This window comes from Mustela lutreola, chromosome 9 (genome assembly GCF_030435805.1).
Source record: "Mustela lutreola isolate mMusLut2 chromosome 9, mMusLut2.pri, whole genome shotgun sequence".
NCBI lineage: Eukaryota > Metazoa > Chordata > Mammalia > Carnivora > Mustelidae > Mustela > Mustela lutreola.
In genome coordinates this window covers 85,730,501-85,752,182 of record NC_081298.1, presented here as the reverse complement: position 1 = coordinate 85,752,182, position 21,682 = coordinate 85,730,501, and the positions used below count along the sequence as shown (strand labels likewise).

At 37.3% G+C, this 21,682-nt stretch overlaps 1 protein-coding gene and 1 long non-coding RNA gene across 4 annotated transcripts in view; one reads left to right on the top strand and one right to left on the bottom strand.

Annotated features, from left to right (window-relative positions):
- LOC131840189 (uncharacterized) overlaps positions 1-21,682 on the bottom strand; it is a 143,309-nt gene that overhangs the window by 90,472 nt on the left and 31,155 nt on the right. For 2 of the 3 annotated variants that reach the window (XR_009357251.1, XR_009357252.1), the window contains one exon: positions 12,986-14,890. The exons of the other annotated variant lie outside the window; for it this stretch is intronic. This is a non-coding gene — a long non-coding RNA (uncharacterized LOC131840189). Of the gene's footprint in view, positions 1-12,985; positions 14,891-21,682 lie in introns of those variants that run through there. 3 annotated transcript variants of the gene reach the window in all.
- Positions 7,149-12,852, top strand: TMEM17 (transmembrane protein 17). Its single transcript, XM_059187786.1, has 4 exons — positions 7,149-7,398; positions 10,625-10,728; positions 10,901-11,014; positions 11,937-12,852. The coding sequence occupies exons 1-4, from the start codon at positions 7,299-7,301 to the stop codon at positions 12,213-12,215; spliced, it is 597 nt and encodes a 198-aa protein (XP_059043769.1). The 5' UTR covers positions 7,149-7,298; the 3' UTR covers positions 12,216-12,852.

The window sequence follows — 21,682 nt, the reverse complement described above, 5'->3', positions numbered from 1 at the left end:
TTATTTTGTAATTACTTCTTTAAGGACTCTCAATTCACTGGAATGTAATATGAAATGGCTTTATTTTTCCAATAATCCCTCCCCACTAATTGTACTGTGGCCCTGCCATTTTCTTGCTGAGTGTCAACTCTCTTAATATCACACTTTGGCTTCATTCCATGTAGCAGCCTCTTCAAGTTATTAGGATCATCTCATTCTGGCAAGTAAGGTTCAGTTCTGTTCATTTTCAATTAAGCTTCAAACCAAATTAAAAATTATTTTTCCTTCCTTCTCTCCAGAGAAAGGCAGACAAGTTTGTTATTAGTGGCTTAGAGTAGATGTGGGGATAGGGTGGGGGTGACTGTGAGGGCAGGAGTGCTCAAATCTTTATACCCTTCCCTCACCTTTCTGACACTTCCCTTGTGATGTGAGGGCAAGACTAGCAACAGGGAAGTAGATCTCTTACATGGTGCCGGTATAGAAATATCACAATTCCCTCTCAGGTGCTGCTGCTTCCTTAGTCCCCACTGTCAGACTTCTGACATCTCTACACTGGAGAGTATCCATTCTTGGCAAGTGTCCCTGGGGTATTTCCGTGTTGTCTAGTTCTTTGAGGCATATCTTACACCTACTTGACCTCTTCCACGAGGGGTCCAGCTAGCAGCCTGTCTTAGAGAGGGCAATGTGGGCTCCTGTCATGTCCCTTCCCTCTTCTAGGCTGTCTCTCTGCTGGCCCCACTCCTTTCGCTGGAACATTAAGCTCTGGGGTCCATGAGAGGTAAGAAATGACAACGTCACCAGTCTCTAACTCAGTAAAGTGGGAAGATTGAGCATCTCTAAACTTTAAAAGCAATTGTCTTGAGGGCTTTTCTCTAGACTTTGAGAGAAAGAAGTAACTCCATCCCTTCCCTCACAGTGAGAATGGGGTGAAGGGAGGGAATACAGTATACTTACAAGTATTCTGCTTCACAAAAGGCTTCTCTACTCACTCTTATACTTTAGGGAGTACGGATGGGGTGGTTTGGGGAATGTCTGATGGTAAAGGCTGTTTGACTGTACTAACATTTCTTAGTAGGCTGGCCTAACCATAGGAGGTCCCTGAATTTAGAATATGTGAACTTACCACCTTCTGTGCACAGCTTTGGGACTTAGCCAAGCCCAGGGAATATCTCTGTTGACATCCTATTACACTTGTCTCCAACCACCTGGAACTTCTGTTAATCATCACAGCATGTGTTGGGGGAAAAAAAAGAAGAACAATTCTGAATTAACTTAAAATACAGTAGGAAAAGGAATGGGAAACAGGGATAATTGCAATGATTTTCTATTTTGCAAAGCAAATTTACCTTCAAGAAAATTTGGAGAATTGTGTTATTCATCTATATAAATATAATAAAAAATTCAAATTTACTTGAACTCTTTATGTGTACACTTTTTGTTTTAATATTCATTTGTCCATTTACAGGATTTCTACTCTTACAACCTTGATGTGTTTGGAGGTCAAAACTGAACATGACTAAGCAATGTGTAGAATGTTCTTACACACAAAAGCACACTATGTTAAAAGCACAGAATCAGGGGCTCCTGGGTGGCTCAGTGGGTTAAAGCCTCTGCCTTCGGCCCAGATCATGATCTTGGGGTCCTGGGGTCCTGGGATCGAGCCCTGCATTAGGCTCTCTGCTCAGCAGGGATCCTGCTTCTGCCTCTTTCTCTGCCTGCCTCTCTGCCTACTTGTGATCTCTCTCTCTCTGTGTCAAATAAATAAATAAAAATCTTAAAAAAAAAAAAAAAGCACAGAACCACAATTTATAATAAGCAAGAGGTTACAATGTGTCGATATTTAGTGCAGGGAGAAATATTTTATTATAGTCAACAAAAGGTAAAGATTTTCTTCTAGAAAGAAAAACATGATGGGACTTTTTACACAATGTAATATAAGATATTATTAGTATAGTAATACTATCATTACTAAAAACAGAATTCATTACTTATTCAAGAAAATGGCCACTTGCTTCTAATCAGTATCATAATTCACTTGACAGAGCTAAGGTTTCCTGAAGCAGGATTTGCTTTGCTCACCTTCCCAGGTCTGTCATTCCCATGTCCCACATAGTTTGATGCATGGAACAGCTGTTTGCTGTTTGTCTAACATGAGCAAATGCCACAGAACCAAAAAACTGTAATATACACAGCATCTTAAAAGGGAAATAATTTTCTAATAAATATGTTCAATGGGGATGCCTTTGAAGGCAAAATATTAAAGTCAGCCTTCAAATACCACTTAATATGGTAAGAAAAATTCCTTTCATGAGATTTGACTTTCTGTGTGATTCATACATAACCTGATTCTTTCTTAGAAGTTTTGAAAAATATTATGAATAGAATATACCGTACTTGAGATTCAAAAAGCCTTTAATTATCCACTAACAACTTCAATAATTATAAGGTGACATTTCAGGTAATTTACAATAAGTTTTTTTTAATGTGGATCCTAACACAGAATCATATCAGAAGATGTTATACCCAAATATGTATTTTTTAGGTTTATACAAATTCTTAGAAATGTCTCACAGATCATGTTAAGGCAATAAACTGAATAACATGTTCACTGTACAATACTGTTCCTGAAGTCTTTATTAGCAACAAAAGGTAAGAATTTATATCTTTATTATGCCAAGGAATGATTTAAATAACTCCCTAAATCAGTTTCCTGTCATGTGAGATAATACATTATTACCAGACAACTGTGCTTCTTGTCAAAGAGAAAGAAACTATTCCACTAGACTCAAAATTTTTGTGAAGATAAATATTTAGGAAAGTAAACCATACATGTAATTAAACCCCAGTGAAAAACATTAAGCAACTATTGAAGAAGAAGTTATTATTCTGACCATCAACATTCATATAAAAAGTAAACAGTTTAACTGTATAGGGTTATTTATTAATCTTTCTGGGAATGATTCCCATGATTTTAAGAATGAAGACTCCATACTTCTCTTTAGATCATGAGTAATAGATCTAGGATATGGGAAACTCAAATTATATTAGTCTCTTGATTCCATAAAACTGAATTCTCTTTGTTCTTCAGTATTTCACTAATGTGATTACCTATAAATATTGTGAACATCAAGTAACAAAATAATATTTGAAAGGTTTTTTCCAATCCTTTGGACCATTTGCAACATCAATAACGACAGGATTCTTTTTAAAACACAACTTTTTCCTCTTAAAACTCTCCTCTAGTATATTTTTGTGCCACCATTGTCGCTCCCTTTCAGTTTTTTTATTTTTATTTTTAAAAAGATTTTATTTATTCATTTGACAGAGATCACAAGTAGGCAGAGAGGCAGGCAGAGAGAGAGGGAGAAAGCAGGCTCCCTGCTGAGCAGAGAGCCCAGATGCTGGGCTCCATCCTAGGACCCTGAGACCATGACCTCAGCCGAAGGCAGAGGCTTTAACCCATAGAGCCACCCAGGCGTCCCCCTTCCAGTTTATTTTGATAAGATTTACTTTAAACTATGAAATGCATGATTATGGGAAATTTAAATAATAAATAAAATTTAAAGGGAAAATATTTGTAATTCTATCAATTTTTCCTCCAGGATTTTGGTGAAATAATTGTAATCTGAACAAGGTGCTCCACATCTTTTTTTTTTCCCCTCAGATTGTATTTATTTATTTATTTGACAGAGAGATCACAAGTAGGCCGAGAGGCAGGTAGAGAAAGGAGGAAGCAGGCTCCCCGCTGGGCAGAGAGCCCAATGCATGTCTTGATCCCAGGACTCTGGGATCATGACCTGAGCCGAAGGCAGAGGCTTCAACCCATGAGCCTCCCTGGCGCCCCTCCACATCTTTTTTTAATACTAAGAAAAATCTTTAAGATAATTCACTCGGGTTTTTGATAAATTTGGTTAACACTCATGTACTGTTTTGTGGTTCATCACACCCAGTCTTTACTAGGAAAGCAATGGAGATATTGCCTCACAGGCACAATCAAATTCAGAAAATCAAATGCTGGCATGATTTCACTCCACTGTAGGAGTTTCCTCTTCATTAATATCATTTTAATAGATGTGTCAATGATAGCTATCACTAATAGAAAGCCTTTTCTATTGATATGATCTTCACATCAACCATAACAGTAAGTTACCATTATTCTCACTTTATAAAATAAAAATCTGAACTCAATTGCACAGCTCTCAGAGGGTAAAGTGAGAATTTTAAGTAATTTGATCCCTGCTCTCTCTGCTTCCAAGGGTATTTTTTTCCATGATAGCCCAAAACCTCACCATGAATATGATATTCTGCTTAACTAGGCCTGTGGTTGGGCACTTCAGATGCTCCCTCACCTTTTTTTTTTGTTTAACTAATATTGATAATGTTGGAAGTAATATCTTGGTATATAAAACTTTATTTATAGTGTTTATTATTATATCCCCAAAACAGAGCCTTAAAATTGGGATTATTGTGTTAAAGGCAGAAATATTTTTAAGACAATGTGTACATATTATCAAAAGCTTCCCTCAATGAGACAGTTCAAATTATAATTCAATCAGCAGAACATAAGGCTTCCCACTTTACCGTGCCCTTTATAAAAATCTTGGCTATTTTAATAAATGAAAATTGATTCTTTATTGCTAAGTTTAAATTTTGAGGGAATGCTATAACTCACTGTATTTTAATATATCAATTCTCTATTCTATAGAATGAACCCTGTGTAAGGACTGGCTAAATCCTTGAACTAGAAATGGGAAGATATGGTTCTTTAGATCTTTTATTTCCTTTATTCATTCAGTAGTCACCCAGCTCCCACTCTAGGTAGGCACTGTGCTAGTGTTCAGGATATAAAAGTGAAAGGTCATCCCCGACCTCAAAGAGCTTGTGAACTAGCAAGCAAAACAGACACGGACAATTCTAATACAGCATGACTAGCACTGTGACCAAAGTAACACAGAAAATCCTTTGAGAAACACCAAGAAGCCACTTAAGCCAGCTTCAGGGAAGTCCTAGATCCTTTTGGAGACCTAAAGGCTTAGGTTCCATGCTGAAGAAAAGCAGAAGTTAGCTGCCATTGTCCCTGACATTCCCAACCAGCATTAATTCCTTCCTCGTCTCTGTTCCTTTACTAATGTGTACATAATTATTTGCTTCTACATCTCTCATCGTGCTGAGCTACTTGATGAGGAGGGACCATATGCCTAATTAGCCTTGTACAATGTCCCCAAAATAGTAGGAATGCATTAAACATTTGTTGAATTATTTTGAAATTCTAGCTATGGTGCTCGCTTCGGCAGCACATATACTGAAATTCTAGCTATGTAACTATCTCCTCCCATACCTTCCTTCATAAATATACCTTGACATTTACATAAATATGTGTAGTTTTCCTTTTGATTATAAAAGTAATACTGCTCACCACATACCAATCAGAATGGCTAAGCGAAAAGAATGGAAGATAATAAGTGATGGTGACGGATTTGGAGCAACAGGAATGCTCAGACATTGCTGGAGGCAGTAGAAATTGGTACAACCAAAAAACCACTTGGCAGTATCTGTTATAGCTGAGTCATACGTAAGCCAACAATTCTACTCCTAGGAATAAGCTCAACACAAATGCATGCATATGTTCACTCAGAGGAATATTGTCACCAAAAGCAGCATTATTCATACACAACACCTTCAAATTAGAAAATACACAGATGCTCCTCCACAGTAGAATGGATAAACACTGTGGTATGTCAAAAACAGGAAGGAAAAAGAACCTACACTCAACAATAGGAAAGAATTTCTTAAAAATTATTTTGAGGACAAAGAGGAAGATTTTTCTTTTAAAAAGCATTTACTATATGATTACTTTTGTAAGAAGCATACAAATAGGCAAAACTATTCTATGCTATTAAATGTCAGGAAAGGGGGGCACCTGAATGGATCAGTCCTTAAGCATCTGCCTTACAATGGGGTCATGATCCCAGAGTCCTGGGATAGGGCTCCCCGCTCAGGGGGAAGCCTGTTTCTCCCTCTCACCTTGCTTCTGTTCCCTCTCTTGCTGTGTCTCTTTCTGTCAAATAAATAAATAAAATCTTAAAAAAAAAAAAAAAAAGGTCAGGAAAGGTCTGTTACAGTCACTAGCTTAAGGGAATAGGAAGGAGAAGCTGCCCAGATGTGCTGCTGTTTCTGGATCAGGGTGCTGGTTACATATGTATATTCAGTTTGTGTCCTTTTCTCTAACTATTCTATATTTACATACCTTTTTCACACACACACAAAAAAGATTTTCAAAATTTATCTGAGAGAGTGAGCAGGGAAAGGGGAGCAGCAAGAAAGGGACAAGTGAACTCCACCCTCAGCTCAGCGCAAAGCCCTACTCTAGGCTCCATCCCATGACCCTGAGATCATGACCTGAGCAGAGATCAAGAATCCCAGGCTTGAGCCACCCAAGCACCCCACTTAAATACTTTTTAAAAAAGTAATATATCTTACTTGAGAAAAAGCTTATTTGAAAAAAAGATACAAAAATTTTTGAAGAATTTTAATCACCCATAATCCAGAAATAAATATTAACATTTTGGATTATTTCCTTCTAGTCTTTTTTTTTTTTTTAAGCCACAGCACTTGTGTCACTTCCTTCACCTCTGCTCCTCACATATTCACACACATACAGACACATTTTGCAAAATTAGGTTCATTTCTATTTATTTTTTCTTATTTTTTAATTTTTACTTAAAGCTGAACCATTTAATCAAATATTCGTTGCAAGCATTTTTTTTTTAAGATGCAGCACTACATCCCATCAAATGTGGGTGTGTGTATACACACCCACACACACAGTTCCAGAAATATATATTTTATATTACTAAAAATATCTTATTTACATACCTACACAGTATATGTTAATAATAATATAAATTTAACAATATATATTCCTAGGAAAGGAACCACCAGGTCGTGAACATTCTTTAAGCTCTACATTCGTTCTGTATTTCCTTCCAGAAAGCCTGCATCCCACCGGCAAGGTGTAAGGGCTCCTTGTATCACACTCCAACCTCAGGTCATTCATTATTATTTCTATTTGATTTTAAGATGGTGGGGCTCACAGCAGGACTATGGAATCTGCCGTTCCGCACTCAGCTGAAGCGCTGGGCAGGACGCGACTCTCACCCCACCTCTCCATTCCTGGCGCCCGCGCCCCCCGCCTCTGCCCCGCAGTGCGGCCGCGCGTGCGCCTGGGCCCCAGCATCTCGCACCGCCCGGTTGCTGTGGAAACCGCAGAAGGAGGCTGCGTCCGCAGACCTAGCTGTGAGCTGTACCGAGGCCCGGGCATGGAGCTGCCGGATCCGGTCCGCCAGCGGCTGGGAAACTTCAGCCGGACCGTGTTCAGTGACTCCAACCGGACCGGGCCAGAGTACAGCGAGGGTCCGGGTGAGTGGGCGAGGTATGGCCTGCGGAGGTCTTGGCGCCAGTTTTGCCGTGGCCAGATTTTGCCCGGCCCTAAAATGGCGGTCTCGCCTTCAGCTGGTTCTCCGCAGTGCGGGCAGCGCCCTGGAGGAGAGGCCGAGCCGTGGGCTGGGGCGGGGGCTGGGACTGGATAATTCCAGGCCTGTATCCCCGACAGGTCCTGAGCTGGCGGCGCTGCGGCCTGTCGGGCGAACTGTAAGCCGAGCAGCTGAGGTGGCGCCAGCCTTCTTCAAAAACTAAAAATATAAAATCCGCCTTCGCAGCACATGTCCGGTTTCGCATCCTCTGCGAAGGCCGATGGTTTTTTCCTCTGCGACTTCCGCCCTGGCTTTTCGGGCCGGGGTGGAGTGAAAACAGCCTGGGCTGTCTCCCCTTCCCACTCTCCACCCCAGTTAAAATATCTTCTCCTTTTTTCTTTTATTAGCAAAACAAGTACATTCTACCGCAAGTCCGTTTTCTGATGGAAGAGATGGAAAAAACTGCTTTTTAAAATGAGTCCGTTTAAAACCGCTATCCACTTGGGCAAGGCAGCTGCCACACTAGCATCGATTTCAACAATCTCGCCCCTTCCCTGCAGTCTCCAACCCCCAACCCCCATTCCCCCATGTATAACTCTTACCCTAGATCTGGTAACAAAATACCACGATGCTGCATTCAACTGGACGGCAAGGGATCACTCAGTTTCCTCCAAAACCGTTTTTCCTTTCTTAAATCATGATGATAGCATACCGTCAACCAGACCCATGTGGTTTTTATCACTGAACTCTGCTAGGGAATAGAAATTTTTCCCTCTTGCTTAGTGTTTAGGATTTTTAAAAGAGAGCAGAGGAAAGTAAAGTCCCATAATTGCATTGTTTTCACCCCAATTTAGGCCTCATCAAGATTTAGGATGTACAAAGAAAAACATAATGTGAAGAATGAGGTTAAGTTTCTAATACTAGAGCTAAGGCTTAACAGGCACTAGAATTTGATGATGCACGGTATCAGGGGTCAACAGACATCTTCTGTAAAGGGCCAGATAGCAAGTATTTTAAACTTTGCAGACCTTAGATCTCTGTAACATCCATAGATAATGGTAGATGCATAGATGTGGCAGTGTTCCAATAAAACTTTATTTATGGACACTAAAATTTGAATTTCATATGATTTTCAGTGTCACCAAATACTATTCTTTGATTTTTTTCTCCCAACCATTTAAAAATGTGAAAAACCATTTTTAGCTCACTTGCTATACAAAAACAGGCAGCTGGCTGGTAGTTTGCCTACCCCTGATTTATATAATGTTTTAATTTAAATTCAGTTTACAGAACTCAGCTTGTACTTTTGCAAAAATTAGTAAATTCATGTCTTGTGCTATCAAGGTTCATTTACATATTAACTTGATTTTCAATTGCATGATTATAAGTTTGAAATGCTGAAATATAGACATAGCATAACTCTTAAGATGCTCATGTACACAATTTCTAACGAAAACTTCTTTGCAAAATTTGACTAGTTTCTGCTCCAAACATATTAAAAATTTCAGCTTAATTAATTTATCATTTTTCCCCACATTTTCTTTCTTGTGAATCAGAAGTAGGTTTGATTATTTGCACTGTATTTACAAATGTACACCATTACAGTATCCACTGACCAAGAGTTTTACTGTTGTTATGAAAAAAAAAAAAAAAATCCTAGGTTAGTGAGTTGCCTTCAAGTTCAACAAATTTTAAGAATTCATTCTTTTATCAGTGATAATCTAAAAAACAAGGATAAGCAAAGTAAAAAATAAGTATTATCAAAAGTATATCATAATAACAGAAATAAGCTAAAGGAAACCTTGCTGTGAGAAACAATTATTTCTTATATTTTAAAATTATTAAATGACAGATATACCAGCTGTGGAGGAAAAAAATCTGTTTTTAAGAAATTTTAGAGCCTTTATAAATTCTTAACATTTAGGCCAATTGATTTCAAAATATATATCTGTTTTTAAATTGTTAAATTTTAGTCAAATTTAGGATGTATTTGTAGGGCTTGATTTAAAAAATTAAATTTTTAATTTGGGACACTTCTCCCTTATGTAGAAGCATAAGGTATCTCGCAATCAGCCTTAGATAAATGAAGCTCATATATCACAATTGGTTACATTGGTGTCTTTATGACAGTATGTTTCCATTAATTCAGCCACTCTGCTTGTTATGTACCCAGTATAAAGATTTTAGTATAAAGATTTTATTTGAGGGTCTCAAATTTGGGTAGAATGTAGTCTGTGCATACAATGAGGCTGTGTATTAAGTAAAAAAGAAGGAAAGGGGACTAATGTTATTGAGTGCCTGCTAAGTACCAGGTATGGTGGTACGGTGAAATATTCAACACTGTCACTAATCTGCAACCTGTGAGGTACTTTCAGGTTACCATTTTACAGATGAAGAAATGGAGACAGTTTCTGATTGAGAAATTAATTTAAAAGGTTCAATAACTTATCCTAAGTCCGGCATCCAGGGTTACAGGGGTATTTGAGGAGTCAGGAGTTTACTTGGACTCTAAACCTCAATATCTCTTCAGCACACCAGACTGTGTCTAGAGTGAGGGCATGTGGTCCTTTGCTAACACTTTGTTATACACAGGTTAGAGATAAGTACCTAGAGGGGAAGAAATTTCTGTGGGGATGGGACAATAGGATCAAGAAAGGATTTGTGGGAAAAGTGGCATTAAATTGGGTATTAATGAATGGGTGGGATTAGGGTATGCTGAAGAGGGGTGTGTCTATAATTTAGGGCGATTAATTTTTGTATAAGATTAGTTTATATGTGAGAGATTAGTTTTTATGTGTTTTATGTGTTCATTTTATAGGCTCTTTACATAGAACTCCACAAAAGAGGTAATGATCATTATTATCTGTTCAAAAGGATTCAAACAGATATTCCACATTTAATCTGTATCAGTGGTAGTACAAAAAAGTCGACAGGCTGTAATGGCAAAAATGATAAAGTAATTGAAAAATATGAAACATATCCCCAGGAACCCAGTATATGAATTAAATAATATTATGATGAATATTTCCTTTCACTGTCAGTGATTATTAATAGGCTTAAAATTTGGAGTTTTGTTAAAACAATACTGTAGTTATTAATTTTAAGAAACTAAAGGACTTACAGGGCAGTGACCAGGATGAAGAGTTTGGTTTTTTTCTTTGTTTCTTTTGTAGATAATGAAATGGTGTCCAGTTTGGGATTGCAAATGTCACTTTATTTTAACACTTACTTTTTCCCACTTTGGTGGATAAGCAGCATTATGATGCTTCAGATGAAGGTAAGTCTATGCTTTAATACTTCCACTGAGATCTCTTCTGCCCACCCGTGGCATTGTGACGTTGTCAATAAAATTAAAGTTCTTAATATTTGTTTTCTATTTCAGGTCAGTTTTACTGTATGTGAAATTTTACAAACATGTTTATTTTCGTGTGCTTTTGTTTTTGCTTTAGTATTCAATCTTGCCTGATTACTACAAATTCATCGTGGTCACTGTTATCATCCTAATAACCTTAATTGAAGCTATCAGGTTATATCTGGGCTACATGGGGAACCTACAGGAAAAGGTAGGCTCTTCTTCCCTTTGTCTCCTGGCTACATGTTAAGGCAATATGGTTTTCATACTGAGGAAAAGGCAGACAGACGTGGTAGAATGAGCAAAGGCCTGCCTCCAACTTTACTATTTTTGTCGCCGTAGTCTGTTTGCTGAACCTCTTGAGCCTTGGTTTCTTTGTATATAAAATGGGAAAATATTTATTCCAAGGTTTATTGGGATTAAATGAAATAATTTATACAAAGTACCTGAACATAGTAAGCTCTTAAAAATTGACAGTTTTCCCTCTTCCCACCAGTCTTGAAAATACTTGGTCAACTGAACATGTTTAGATACTGATTATGGAAATGGAAGAAAATTATAAATTCAGGGATCCTGTGCCAGGCACATGTTTTCTGAATCATCATGCTGCCTAAGCACTTATAGTTACCAGAGCTTAGGAATAATGCCTAGAGATTTCTCTGGTTTTCTAGGCCTTTCATAATTAGGTCCCACCCATGGGCCTCACTGTATTTCTTGCTATTTCCTAACCCATTCCTGGCTGACATGTTGATTCCTAGTCATGCTTATTCCACATTTTTGCTAACTTACTTTCTTGCTTCTTCCTCCTTCTACCCAACCTTAAAAGCCTACATCCTTGGATTCTTTCTTTTACCTTCCCTAATCACTCTCTTGTCTTATTTTTTGTAGTATTTAATTCATACCTCTAAGTGGTGCATTTAGTAATTCACTAAGGCATATCATTCTAGCATCGCTGCATTAGCTGCATCAGTTCGTTTTCACTTTTAATCTAGTCAGTAAATTCTTTGAAGACAAGGACCATGTTATACGCTCTTTGAATTACAGAGCTCATAAAGTAGGTTCATAGTGCTGATCTGTGTAAACAGAAGACTGTCCTTTACTGATCTGATTACTCGTACTGTGTGTCATTGCAGGTTCCTGAGTTGGCTGGCTTTTGGCTTTTGAGCCTTTTATTGCAGCTGCCTTTAATTCTCTTCTTGCTCTTTAACGAGGGCCTAACAAATCTGCCCTTGGAAAAAGCGATACACATCATCTTCACTTTGTTTCTTACTTTCCAAGTTGTTTCAGCCTTTCTTACCCTGAGGAAAATGGTAAATCAGTTGGCAACTCGTTTCCACCTCCAAGACTTTGACCGGCTCTCTGCATACAGAGGGGGCATGAGAAGAATGAGATCCTGTATAGAAGAGATTTGACCCAATGCTGTTGAGTGAAAAAATGCAAGATCAGCTCTTCTACCAGACTGTAAGAGGAAAACCTTAGAGTTCTAGCATGAGAAGGAAGACAAAGCAAGTGTTTTGAACTGTATATTCTCTAGATCTGAAATTCCAAAGTTGGGGGCAATGTTGAGACTGTATATGAAAGTAGTAAGTCAACTCTAAATACCTAAAGCCTAGATATTGTCCACGTGGTGCCAATTATCTTAATATTTTTGTCATTGACTTTTTAGATGTGTAGAAACCAGTGTTGGTAGTCACAGGTTACCTGCTTTACAGGACTATTTCTTGTTAGCACCTAAAACTACAAATGTGTATATTTGTTTTAAACTTGCTGGCTGTTCATGTCTTGGCAGTACATTTGAAGCACAAGGCAATTCTTATCAATATTCTGGTGTATTAAACTGTATTTGTAAATCAAGGTACCAAATTTTCATGTATGCTAGGATTAAATTCTAACGCTCCTCCTAGCTTTTATGTTGAAGTTTAAAAACAGGTGGATTATCATGGTATTTTGAAAATCATAAAATTGTAATTTTCATAAAACGATGTTCAGTATTTATAGTGGTGGTATGCAAGATATCTTTATAATAAATTATGAAATATTGATGTTAAAGTATTTGTAACAAATCATTCCTGTCTTGTATAATTCTGTTGGGCTGTGGGTTTATTATTTTTATTACAGAGTAGTTAGGGAAGAAAAGAGAAAAATATATCCATTAGAGAGCCTTTTATGTAGTGAGCACTGCACTAGGCACGTTAGCCCTTGTGATCTCTTCTACTAAATCATTGTTCACTGAAGAACTCATAGCCAGTAAATACACATGAGGCTTGTTCTGAAAAGCAGGGTTCCTCTTAATACACAATGAGAGCTGAGATGAATAAGGGGACTATACTCATGACCTTAAATCAGGATGTCCCCTTGCTAATGGGAGAAATCTATTTAAAGAAGCTCTGTTGAGAATAAAGCTGCATGGGTGTATCTGAACATTATTTTCAGTGATTATTAGATTGTCTTCAGGATATAATATTTTCTTCTTTCCTACAGAGAAATGTGCCTTTATAAGTAATGTATTTTACTGAGAGACAGTTGGGGCTACAATAAAAAGTATTCCTTTCAATTTTCCTTTCCTATAATTCAGGCTCGTCCTAGTATCTCCCTGTTTTGCCTTATTCATTCTTTTATTATTTAACTTTTTGAAAAATTTTTTGAAAAATTCGAAAATGTTTTCGCTTCTCACTATTAGTTACACCTGACTAAACTATGCTAATTTTATTATTTCTGCTTCCTATTATTATATATGAAGTTCAGTCAAAGACTTCTCCCTGGATGCACTGGCCATTTAACTTCTCCCTTCTACTAGAGTTGTTACTAGGTATACTCCAATAATTTGCAATTCAAAATACAATAATGTTTGGATATTTTTTTAAAACTTATATTTATTTGCATTTGTTTTCAATTGAGAATAGATAGGTGATTCTATAAGAAAACATAAAATAAGAACATTAAGTCTATCTAGCAGATAAATCAAGGGATAATCAAGAAAGACTCTTCTCTTTAACATTTTTTTTAACTAAGACTTTTTTTTTAAAGATTTTATTTATATATTTGACAGATGGAGATCACAAGTAGGCAGAGAAGCAGGTGGGTGGGGGAGGGGAAGCAGGCTCCCTGCTGAGCCTAAGCCCTGATGCAGAGCTTGATCCCAAGACTCTGGGATCATGACCTGAGCCAAAGGCAGAGGCTTTAACCCACTGAGCCACCCAGGCGCCCCTCTTTAACATTTCTTTACAGAGTTTTATCTTAAATATCAGAGCCTCTGATACATTTAAACTTTAGTTTTAAAAGATTAATATCTAAAATATAACATCATAATCAAAAAATTTTAAAGGCTATAAAGATTTTGGTTAAAATGAATTTAATTTATTAAAATTGTCTACAAAGTTTCTTTTTTGCTGTAGCAAATATATTGCTTAAAATTCAAATATAATATGGATGGGGAAAAGAAAGTAAGAAAATCAATTGAGAACACGACCAAGTTTTTTGTTCTTTCCCTCTAAACAATGAAGCCATGATTTTGCGGCAGGCTGACCAGTATTTCCCGTTGGAATATACCTGGTTCCCTATGGAAGCATATGAAAATTGAGGGAGAGAAGATATTTACATGTCAGCACTTTGGGAGTTCATACAGTCCTTGTTTTTATTTTATTTGAATAAGTTCATCTCTTCTTAATTCCTACTACATCTTTCTCTCGAGGGGTCCATAACACTCTTCTGAAAATTTCTAGTTAGGATGTTGACCTTCAATATTTTGTCTTTCACATAGTTTTTTATTCCAGAGGCTTTTTCTCATCACAGACAAGGTGGATGCAAATTTCTGTAGATCAGAATGATTTTTAAAAACTGGATTTTCGTCGTCATGTTTGAAGTTCTAGTATGTGAACAGGCATCGTGGAGGGTCCACAAACAACTAAGACCGCTCCTGGTCCTCAGGTGTGTGATGTAGGAGGTACAATATTTGCAAGACACCCTTAAGTTGGTCCTTCGTCAACATTACTTAGCAGATGCCATTCCTCCCATGGTCAGAGCACAGGAAAAGAACGTGGTGAGGGCTGCTGGGGGTGTAGTTAGACACATACATGTTTGTGCTTGTCTGTGAACAAGAACAAATGTACTGTCTGGTAGGAGAGGCAAATGAGCAAATGAGTGATTGCACAATATAATGGGCACCGCGGGATTACAGAGAAGGGACATAAAGAAGATGGGGAATCTGGGAACCCTTCCCAAACAAAGGAACACTCAAGATTTGAAGAATGTGTGGGTAATAACTGTTCATTTCAGTATGAAGAGATAGAGATAACATGATTTGGAGTACAATTTCAGGTATTCCATGGAGTTTGCTGAAGCTGGGAGAGAGGGTACATGAGAAGAAAGGACACAGAATAAGGTAGAGAAGCTGGGGAGCCCCTCATAAACTAAAGATTTTAATACTCTGAATTCCTGAGTGTTTTAAACAGTGGAGTATCACAAACAGATGGAGGTTCCAGAAAGATCTCTCTGAAGACTGTGGAAATGGTTTGAAAGGTGGGACCAGATGTTGATTTGATGAAGAAAACTTTGGATAGAACAAAGTTTTTTGAAAAATCATTTTGTATTTTAAAATAGGTATTGAAAACTTTTTCCTAACGCAATTTTTTTGTGGATTACACACGATACTAACCACAAGGACACCCTCCCTGTGTTATTGCCCCTCTGCCTGTTGTTAGTTTATCACTGGACTTAAATAGACCTCTATTTGAAAATAGCCTTATGCATCTTGTTTGACATAACCTAAACAGGTTCTTAATTTGCATCAGTTAAAATTATAGCTTTTCAGGGCGCCTGGGTGGCTCAGTCTTTAGGCGTCTGCCTCCGACTCAGGTCATGATCCCAAGGTCCTGGGATCAAGCCCCATGAGCAGGGAGCCTGCTTCTTCCTTTCCCACTCCCCGTTTATATTCCTTCTTTTACTATGTCTCTCTGGGTCAAATAAATAGAATCTTATATAAATAAATAAATAGATAGATAAATAGATAAATAGCATAGCTTTTCAAAACTCAACTTTTAAAAGAAATTTAATCAAGATTTTGAGAGTAAAGAGAAATCATCTCTAATTCCACCACCCTAAAATAAGAACTTCAGCAAATGTCAGGCTCCCTTGCTGTTTTCCCTTTGTACATTTTAAAAACATAGTCGTGATCACTGGCACTTGCAATTTTGCACTCTTGCTTTTCTGAAAACGTAAATATTTACCCATCTTTCTACCTGGTCACATAGCCCTCACCTTAACTGATTGCACAATATTCCATCAAAGAGATAGATGCTAATTTTTAAACTTCTATTATATATTTGCATTGTTTTCTTCTTTTGCTTTAATACATAACATTGTAATGAACATCTCATGTATGTAGCTTTTTCCACATCTTACATGATTCTTTAATAAGCTAGATTCTCAGGAGTGAAATTGCTGGATCACAGGGTATGAATATTTTTAAGGACTCTTGGTGCATGATGCCAAATTATAATATCCACTTTCTGCCATTTACCCCTCACAGTTCTAAAGATAGCACAGCGAAAATTTGATAAAGACAGACTTAAGGACCTTCGTTACCCATTCATCTTTGTATTTCTAAGTAGCTACCACAGGTACACTGAATCTCCTAAGGGAAAAAAAACAAAAAAACAAAAAACTGAAAGCTGTGAAAGAAGAAGTGCAAAGAATTTAAAAAAAAATGATTTTTGAATTAAGGGAAAACTGATAAGGGACAGGAAAAGGATTAGGCAAGCTGGTCGCAGTCAGCAACAGACAGTGAGATGTGACACAATAAAAACTGGGTCATTGAGTTGGGACAGCCCTAGGACATAAAAAGACTGAAATGAAGTAAAGCTCTGGATTACTTTGTTCTTGAATATTGAATTTTTTCAGAAGCATGGAGCATGAAATATTATAGTGATAAGCCAAGATTGGAAACATAGCCAAGAAAAAGAGGTCTTTAAGGGATTGTTTAAAATGTGCTGAAGGAATAATTTGGTTTAGTCTTAAACGGCTCAAAAAGTAAATTGACATAAAGCTTTTGCATAGCAAAATAGGCATGGAGGCAGAAAACAAGGAGGCAAGGGGAACAGTGTACCCTATTTGTAAATTTGTTACAATGTAAAATATTAGATTTTGGTCCTAGAAAATGCTCCTCAGGAAACTTCAATGCTGCATTTTAAAAGAGCAACCAACACTAATTTATTATGGATATACATCTTTATTCCAGTTTTTAAAGATTGTTAATTTGGTGGCTTTAACTCAATTTAAAAATTAGTTAATTGTAAGAATCATTCTAAAAATATTTTCCCCCCAGTGTTGAAGCATTTAAAAACACTCAGGCCCTGGAAAGATGTGTTTAGATACAATGTTTTATATTTAACACAATGTTTAAATTTGTCCTGGTGTTGTCATAGATTTACATCTTTCTAAAAATGAGACCAGTCAAGAGAATATAGAACTCTCAGAAACAAGATAAAAACCTGATAGACAGAACATATAATCTATGAAAAACCAAAGACACTCGGAAATTGATCTTATCAACATGCTCAATCTAAGCAAGAGGCTAGAAGCAGCTTTTTAACCTCGTGAGATATATGAAATCACAGTGCATGTATCACGGTTATTGGTCCTTCCCTGCTCTGCAGACCCAAGTGTTTAGCACTAGGTTACATTAAAAATGCAGATTTTTAAAAACACCAAGAATGTTCTCTTAATTTTTCAGAACTGTAATAGCACTATATTCATCTAATAGGGAAGTGGTATCATTGATTAATTTTTTAAAGGTTTCTAGTTCCTGACCCTGAGTTATTCTATTCTAATTGAAATCATGTTGGAGATACTGCTCAATATTATAGCTTAAAAGAGAAAAAATGTTTGATAGTCAAATTCAAAATCAAAATTCAAACTCCAAAAAAATGTTTGATATGTACATTTACTAATTGTTTTTATAAATGCTTGATTCACTAGTGCCTAGAAGGACTAAAATGATCACTAGAGAGGGTGCAAGTTTAGAACTTGGCTTCAGAAAAAAAAGAAGAGCTGGTAAGAGTCAATTTTTTTGCTGTTCTAAAAACTAGAGCTCCCTATGGTCAACAAACCCTTGCTAAGGAAGGCAGCAGACCAGTTAACTGTTGACTGTTCCCGGAATTTACAAAGCAGGGCAACAAAGGATGTTCATGCTTTTTATTTTTAGTATGCTGTGATTTCATTCTGCAAAGTAAATATAATTTAGTTAGCTCCAACAATATACCATCTACTATGTTTGATATATCAGGACAAAAAGAGAAATAGGAGTGAGTCCTACCCTTCTAACCAAGGCACACAGGAGACAAATTGAAGATGATCATACTGGCTTAGGATAATATGCATTAGAGCAATATAAAATATGAATATAAGTGAGGAATCCTGTCTAGGAGGCAGGATGGTCTTTAAGATAGATGGAACAGCATGGGCAAAGGTACAGACATTTGAAAATCTAAGGCCTGAGCAGAACCAAAAATACTTTGGTGTGAATAAAACATAAGGTGTGCAGCAAAGGTCTTGAGATGAGCTGGAAATATTGGCATCAAGAGGTTATCAGTCTTTTATATATTATAATAGTTTGAACTTTATGCTATGGACAGTGAATAGTGTATTTATATTAAAACAGAATTAGAAGGCATTGTTGCTGTATTTGAAAATGATCGAAAATTGAAAGGGAGAGCTAATTTGATAGGTGATACAGTATCATTTCAAAAGAACCTAACGGGAGGTTAATTTCTTAACATTTTGAAATGTTAAGCACGAGTACATTTTATGCGCACACACATACACACACACCCTCCAATATACACTTCTCAAAAGATCAGTCCAGTGGTACATAATTAAGGAGTTTGTTGTGTGCTCTTTTTCAAGGGAAGACATCCTGATGGTCTAAGGAGAGCACAAGCATGTACTGTCTTAATAGAAATGAAATGACCAGATCACACAGAGTAGCAATCTCACAGTAGTCTTCCACGTTGCAGTAGTAAATGTCACCACTTCATAGTACCTTCCCTCCAGTTGTGCTTATTGAGAAACCTAAAATCAAATCTAATCATGTTGCTACTCTCCTCAAAATTCCAGAAGACTCTCCATTTCCTGCCACATAACACCCAAACTCCTTAGTGTGGCACAAGGGGCCTCTTCCCCACTATCCGGCCTCCTCTTGCCACGCCTCCAATTCAACATCTGCAGTCCCTCCAGTGCACCACTCTGGATTTCGCCTATGACCCTCGTCCCTGCACTCGCAATCTTTGCTGGAAGTAATCTTACCCACATGGTGAAAGTCTATACCTTTTAATGGCCTGGCTCCACTGTCATATCCTCTTTGGAAATTTCGCACTGTCCCCTACCTACTTCTAGGTAACACTTGTACACTTTTTTTTTTTTAATCTCTGTTGCTCATATTTTATGACTGTGTCTAAAACAATTTATTATGTGTATTTTTATATCATACTCCTGCTATTTAATTGTAAGGTCCTCATGGCAAATGTTTTTATTCATCCTTGTGTTTTTAATGTTCAACCCAGTATAAGTGTCCAATATATATTTGGTGAGTAAGTGAATAAATGGACTTAGTTCATGGAGTCAGTGTTGCACAATGGTTAAAAGGTGGCTTGGGGGACACCTGGGTGGCTCAGTGGGTTAAGCCGCTGCCTTCAGCTCAGGTCATGATCCCAGGGTCCTTGGATTGAGCACCCGCATCGGGCTCTCTGCTCAGCAGGGAGCCTGCTTCCTCCTCTCTCTCTCTCTCTCTCTCTCTCTCTCTCTGCCTGCTTCTCTGCCTACTTGTGATCTCTGTCTGTCAAATAAATAAATAAAATCTTTTTTAAAAAAAAAGGTGACTTGAAAGGTTAAAAGTGGCTTCAGAGGCAGAAAGACCTATGCTCAAATGTTTTTCCATTTATCAGCTCGGTCAGGTTAGTTAATTTATTCATCTTTAAAATGGGTGCTCAAAGGGCTTTTGTAAGAATTACATGAGATAAACATCACAATAAGCATTCATAAATGGTATATATTCTTACTACAATTTAATATTCTAAACTTCCTGAGCAAATGAACTTCTGCTAATTCTTTCAACTCACTTTGTTGCTTTATAGGACCATAAGCTTTACCCTCAGGCTTCATTAGGCTTTGATTACCTTCCTGTAAACTGATAAGATACTTAGTGATATTGTATAATAGGAGCTATATCAGGTTTGAGTACCCTAAACACTGGGCACAGGCATAAAGCTTGCCTTTCCTATGGGGCCAGGTTCATTTAGGAGATCAAGTTATAGTTGCAGAGGTTGCTTGGAAAGCCTCAAAAGAAAGGAAATTAGATATTGTTACAAGGATGTAACAAAAAAACATTTTTTATTTAAAAAAGTATTTAGAACACATAAAACAAGGCAACAAGGATGTTTTAAACAAGCAAATATATATCTATTAAGGACATTCCACTAGAATAGGTCACATTCCAGCTTTTGGTTGTTGTTTTTCTTTCCCTTTCTCATAAGCCAGTGATGATCTCAAAATTGTAAAAGTCTTTAGGAGTCATTGTTGATGTAGGGAGGGGAGATTAAATCCATTGTCTCAGGAGGGCAGCTAATTTCTTTGGTGTTCTCAATGTGGGCTTAGCAGTTTTATTCTGGGCTTTTCTGTCCAGAAATTCAATTTTAACTAAGAGACTCAGAAGGAGTGACCACACAACTAAACTCATAGAAGACTGATGTATAAACCAGGGTCTATCACTTTATAAGGCAAACTACCACTGCCAGTATATTTCCTTTCTATAAGAAATCTATTTAAAAAGCCAAATTATAATCAAAGTTGCTTATTAATCACAAAATGGAAGAAATGGATATTCATATCATCTAACTATGCTAATTTGAGGTACTCACCTCTACTCTAGAGATGTGTCTGCCTAGAAACTAGCTGCTTGAATACATGCTGATCAGGGCATCACCCCTCCCCCTTCCATAGGACTGAGTGTTGGCATAAGCAAAGATGTCATGGTGTGTGTAGAGAATTGCAAGCAGTGTGTGTAATGCTCAATGTATGGGGAGAGAAGAGAGATACAGATGAGGCTGAAGAGGTAAACAAGACCAGATCATGGGATGTAAAGACCAGTAAAAAGGAGTGGCCAGGACCACAAGGATTTAATAAGCAGCTCTGAGAGTTGGGCTGGGCTATGTGCAGCAATTCCAACCTATGTAATTGCATCATTTTCTATAGCTATCTGGGTAATCTTGGACAGAAGGTAGATGGATACACTGATCCAGAGTTAGACATATATAAGGTAAATGCAGTGGGAAAACAACAACACAGAGATTTCCAGGGGTTGCTGAGGGTGGTACCAAGAATGAACCATGGCATCTCTACTAGATAGAAGGGTAAGTGGAATCATGAGGGATAATCAGGAGACAAGGGTAGGGCAGAGGTTTTGATGAGTACCTATCTCAAAAAGCATCTTGGGACAAGAATCAGGTCTTTTTTTACTGTATCCCCAGGGTGGGAGACCATGCTTGGCACATTGTAGGCTTTGAATAACACTGACTGAACACACAAATAAATGAATAAACCAAGCATGGTAGAACTCAGAGCTTCTGCCTCCTGGTCTTAATATACAGTAATTTCTTTAATCGGTAAACTCCCTACAAGTTAGAAATGCCACATTTACTCATACCTATTTTGGGGGCATGAAAAATAATTCTAATTTTAAAACCAACAACCACTCTCACACTAAGAATAAACTTGCAAATTTGGCTGGACTCCCAAAACTAATACAAGTAACAGCCATCATTTAATTGAAGGCCTGCTATGTATCAGATGCTGTGAGCTAGGGCTTTATCATAATCTCATTTGATTC